The sequence below is a fragment of the Oryzias melastigma genome, linkage group LG2 (genome assembly GCF_002922805.2).
Source record: "Oryzias melastigma strain HK-1 linkage group LG2, ASM292280v2, whole genome shotgun sequence".
NCBI lineage: Eukaryota > Metazoa > Chordata > Actinopteri > Beloniformes > Adrianichthyidae > Oryzias > Oryzias melastigma.
The window spans coordinates 19,255,118-19,259,311 of NC_050513.1; the positions used below are offsets into that span (position 1 = coordinate 19,255,118).

General features: G+C 40.6%; 2 protein-coding genes across 4 annotated transcripts in view; both read left to right on the top strand.

Moving 5' to 3' along the window:
- The window catches only part of pwp2h (PWP2 small subunit processome component), a 9,780-nt gene extending 7,769 nt beyond the window's left edge, over window positions 1–2,011 (top strand). Inside the window, exons 20-22 of one of the 2 annotated variants that reach the window (XM_024289032.2) lie at window positions 1–122; window positions 1,611–1,685; window positions 1,754–2,011. In XM_024289032.2, coding sequence (XP_024144800.1) covers window positions 1–122; window positions 1,611–1,685; window positions 1,754–1,907 — 351 coding nt within the window. In that variant the 3' untranslated portion in view covers window positions 1,908–2,011. The remainder of the gene's footprint in view (window positions 123–1,610; window positions 1,686–1,753) is intronic. The other variant, XM_024289031.2, reaches the window with a different exon arrangement.
- Window positions 2,012–2,870: 859 nt separating this feature from the next.
- The window catches only part of eed (embryonic ectoderm development), a 7,963-nt gene continuing 6,639 nt past the window's right edge, over window positions 2,871–4,194 (top strand). The window contains exons 1-3 of one of the 2 annotated variants that reach the window (XM_024289240.2): window positions 2,871–3,080; window positions 3,748–3,900; window positions 3,992–4,090. In XM_024289240.2, coding sequence (XP_024145008.1) covers window positions 2,961–3,080; window positions 3,748–3,900; window positions 3,992–4,090 — 372 coding nt within the window. In that variant the 5' untranslated portion in view covers window positions 2,871–2,960. The remainder of the gene's footprint in view (window positions 3,081–3,747; window positions 3,901–3,991; window positions 4,091–4,194) is intronic. The other variant, XM_024289241.2, reaches the window with a different exon arrangement.

Here is a 4,194-nt window from a genome sequence, read left to right on the forward strand (position 1 = left end):
ATCTACGTGGAAAAGCTGCTGGGCTTTCTGGCCTCGTGTTTGGAGACATCCGGCCATTTGCAGTTTTACATGACCTGGGCCCAAAACCTGCTCATGCTGCATGGACAGAAACTGAAGAACAGGTCTGAAACTTTGGGCTTGGTCACAGAACCAACACATTCTCACTCCCAAGTCGTCACATATTGACGTTTAGTTAAGGACCCCTCCGCGTCACTTTTTGACACTTTGGCTGTCCCCAAGTACCGGCTGTTCCCATTAAATAATGGGTCCCCAACCTCTGGACCACGAACAAGAACTGGTCCAGTACTGTGGCATGTAGCGCACTGGTACCCTAACCCGACATTGGACCAGATGCGGTACCGGATGCGAACCAGTACTGGGTTATGGTTAGGGTACTGGTACTGGATTCGTCCTGAGGACCAGTGCGCATCCAGTAACCGATGGTCGTGGACCCTTGATTTCATGAACAGGCATCACATCAAAAGATGACAAGTTAGGGACACCCAAAAAGTGACGCGGAAGGGGCCCTAACCAAAAGTCATAATGTGACGACTCTGGGATAAGAATGTGTTGACAGAACACTATCAATACAATTGATCCAAAAGTGCGGTTAGCTAGCTCTGGTTCAGAGGTGTGTCAAGAACTGTATGGCTGTGACGAAGTACGTTATGAGTTCTATACATTAGCAGGGACGTATTGACCCTACGGTCTCCAGTTGGCCATTGGCACTCAAAGTGGCAAGATCACATTATTTGGATCTCCATATTTGGAAAGATCTCCATATTTGGACATCTGTGTGACCCATGAGAGAAATGTAAATCATCAAATTTTCTGAAGAACATCTGCCTTACCTTTTAACACCTGAACTTGGGATTCTTTAGAATACCGTAACTCTTTACCCTTTTACCCAATAAACGTAATTCCAACAGATTACTTAACAAGAAATGCAGCAACCCTTTACGCTAGTAATGTGTTCTGTATCGGTGAAAAGCCACACCCGGCTCCGAAAAGTTGATGCAAATGCACATATATATGTGTCTCAGGCTTCTGCGTTTAAACTCTAGCAAACACGCGTCGCAACACTAGTTTTTAAGTCAGTATTCAGGCTCTTCGTAAAATAACTGTCCATTGAACAGGTGTTGAAGGTTGAAGTTTGACGCATGGATGGTGTCCTTTTCAAAACACGGTAGTACCAAATGTTTGAACAAAATGGAGAAATGAATAATTGCGGTTTGTGTCCGGCTGGAATTCTATGACGCAAGTCTTTCAAATATTGCAATAGAACTGTGAAAGAAAAAGCCTAGACCAAGATTCGTAAGACTTTAGCCGGTTATTATGTAACTATAGAGTGTGTATTCAGGTGTCGCTGGTAACATCTCCAGCATTTAGGGGTAAAAAACACAAGGTCTACAGCACCAAGGCTACGATGTCTAAGATCCAGTTGAATGGTCATTGGAGCATCATGGTATTTGAACAAGTCAACAGTTTACCCTAATTTAAATTAAATACCTGTCCCCAAATTTTGATTAGAATCATTTAAATTTAGTCCATGTAGACAAACCTTTACAGAATGGCGTCAACAACTTTCAAGATATTCTGTTGGTTTGCAGGTCGGGCTCGATTCTTGCCACCCTGCAGGCGCTGCAAAAGAGCATTCAGAGGCACTCTGACAACCTCTCCAAACTGTAAGTCTCTGTAACACAATTTAAAAACTCAAATGTACTTTTTTTTTAAATGTCACTTCTCCTTCCAGGTGTGACTTCAACATGTACAGCATTCGCTATGCCGTGGCCTTGTCCAAGCAGAGAGGAATGAAGAGGCCAGCTGCTCCGGAGGACGAAGAGGATGAAGGACTCTCGGATGAGATGAGCCAAGCCTCTTTGGATGAGGACGATATGAGGCTTTAAGCACTTGAAAGCCTCTCAGAAGCAACATTTTGTAATAAAAGATCTTTTTTTATATATCTAAGATGACTCCTTAAAAATAAATTCATACAATATGGTGTTCAAAAGTTCTGTTTTTGATCTAATCCCAAAGCATTCACAGTGGTTCTTTAGTTATGATTGTGCTGTTTTTAGCCAAAATAAAGTTTTTTTTCTGGGACATAGCTTCTGCAGGGCGGCATGAGTTTATCAGAAATTCGCCTCTGAGTTGTAGGCAGGACTGCTAGCATGGAGTAACACCGTCCTTGTTGCTGAGAGCTCTCTGTTTTTACTGTCTCCTACTAGCTTACAGCCCCTCACCACCCCAAGCTAACATTAGCGGTGCACAAAAAAAAAAAAAATGGCAGGCAATGGCTAGCCACCCGTACAGCTGGGGATATATAAAAATGGAGGAAGCAACCACATAAGTGTATATATAACTACAATCTTTTTTAAAAATTTTAATTAAAATTTTTGATAAAGAAATACACAGAAATTATGTTTTATACTTAATTTTTTATGTATATGTCCTCCATCAACCAAAGAATTCAACAAAAACATGTTATACACGGCACGCATAAAAACACAATTTTCATCAAAGTGAGAAATAAAAGAACCTATCGTCTGGGGAAAAAAGTGATACGTAAAAAAAAGACTAATTTGTGTTAAAAATGTTTGTTTTTCTATATTTTGTTTTTTTTCTTCAGTTTTCAATTTTGTGTTAACCTGTAAACCCTGGAAATCAAAAGGGCAGACAACTTGTAATTGCCTTTTTCATATACATAGTGCTTGTTCTTTCGACTATACAAGTCATTTTTGGACAAAAATGTAAATATTAACAGCCAGAATTAATATAAGAAAAACGTAAATGATAATTGTGTACAAATATGTGCGTCAAACACACGTAACATGTTCATAAAACACAAAAGTTAGCAACGTTTTCTTTTTTCCCGCTTTTTCGACGGAAGCCAGCAGAACCCCGGTTCCCAGCAGCCCTTGCGGTAGCGCACCGGAAGAGGCGGCACCCTGTACCAAAAAATGAGGGAAAATAAGAGCATGTCCGAGTGCCCGTCGCAAACGGCGAAAGAAACACCGGCGAAAAAGCAAAAACTGAGCAGTGACGAGAACAGCAACCCCGACTTATCAGGAGACGAGAATGTAAGCGGACGAACTGCGAGAGGTTTTAAGACTGAAAATGTTTTTAACGGCGCTCTTCTGGTTAGCTTCCTGCTAAGGTAGCGGCTAAAGTTAGCACCTTTGTCCGTTGCTGTCTAAACACCTGCAGATGTGGGGCTCCATCGGTGACCAAATAGTGACCTTATTGTCTCAAAAACCACAAACAAGAGTACATTATTTTGTACACCCTATAATTATGTACTTTTTTAGTATTCGAATTTGTACCTAGCTTACTACACGAGCATCCTGCTGTTTTTCGGCCATTTTTATTAAAAATGAGCAAGTTATAATAAAGCTAAGCGCGTTCGTCTTAAAATAAGACACAAACTTATGTTATATTTTAGTATACATTTTCTAAAAAAATAAATATGAACTCAATAGCATACACAAAAGGCTTAAGTGTAACTATAGTTTATATTGATTGTATTTTTCCGGTATGTTTGCATGTATTTTAAGTTTTTAATTATTATAGAACAAGCTGTAAATGTATGTAAAGTAACAGCAAATTTACATCCTAAAAAGTTCATATAGCAACTTTTATTTTGAAACTTTTTTCAAATGGACGGCTTTTATTTTGAAAAATGAAACGTGATTAAATGGACTATTTAAGTGTATGCTTTCACGTTTACTGCTGATGTTGCGTCCCCAGGACGATGCGGTTAGCGTCGAGAGCGGGACGAACACGGAGCGCCCGGACACGCCCACCAACACCACCAACGCCCCGGGCAAGAAGAGCTGGGGCAAGGGCAAGTGGAAGTCAAAGAAGTGCCGGTACTCCTTTAAATGTGTCAACAGTCTGAAGGTGAGTCCACCGTCCTGCTAGCAAATCTCAGCACGGTTTAGCTAAAAACATTTTTTAAAAGCAATAAAATAATGATGTGACTCTGACTGAGGTTCAGGAGGATCACGGTCAGCCGCTGTTTGGCGTCCAGTTCAACTGGCACAGCAAGGAAGGAGATCCGCTTGTGTTCGCCACCGTCGGGAGCAACAGGGTAACTACTTCTCCATAGACGTCAACGTTAATTTGATCTTTTTGTTTGTTCGATTCAAACATAATTAGGTTAGTATCATCTGCATAGAAATTAATGCAATTTCT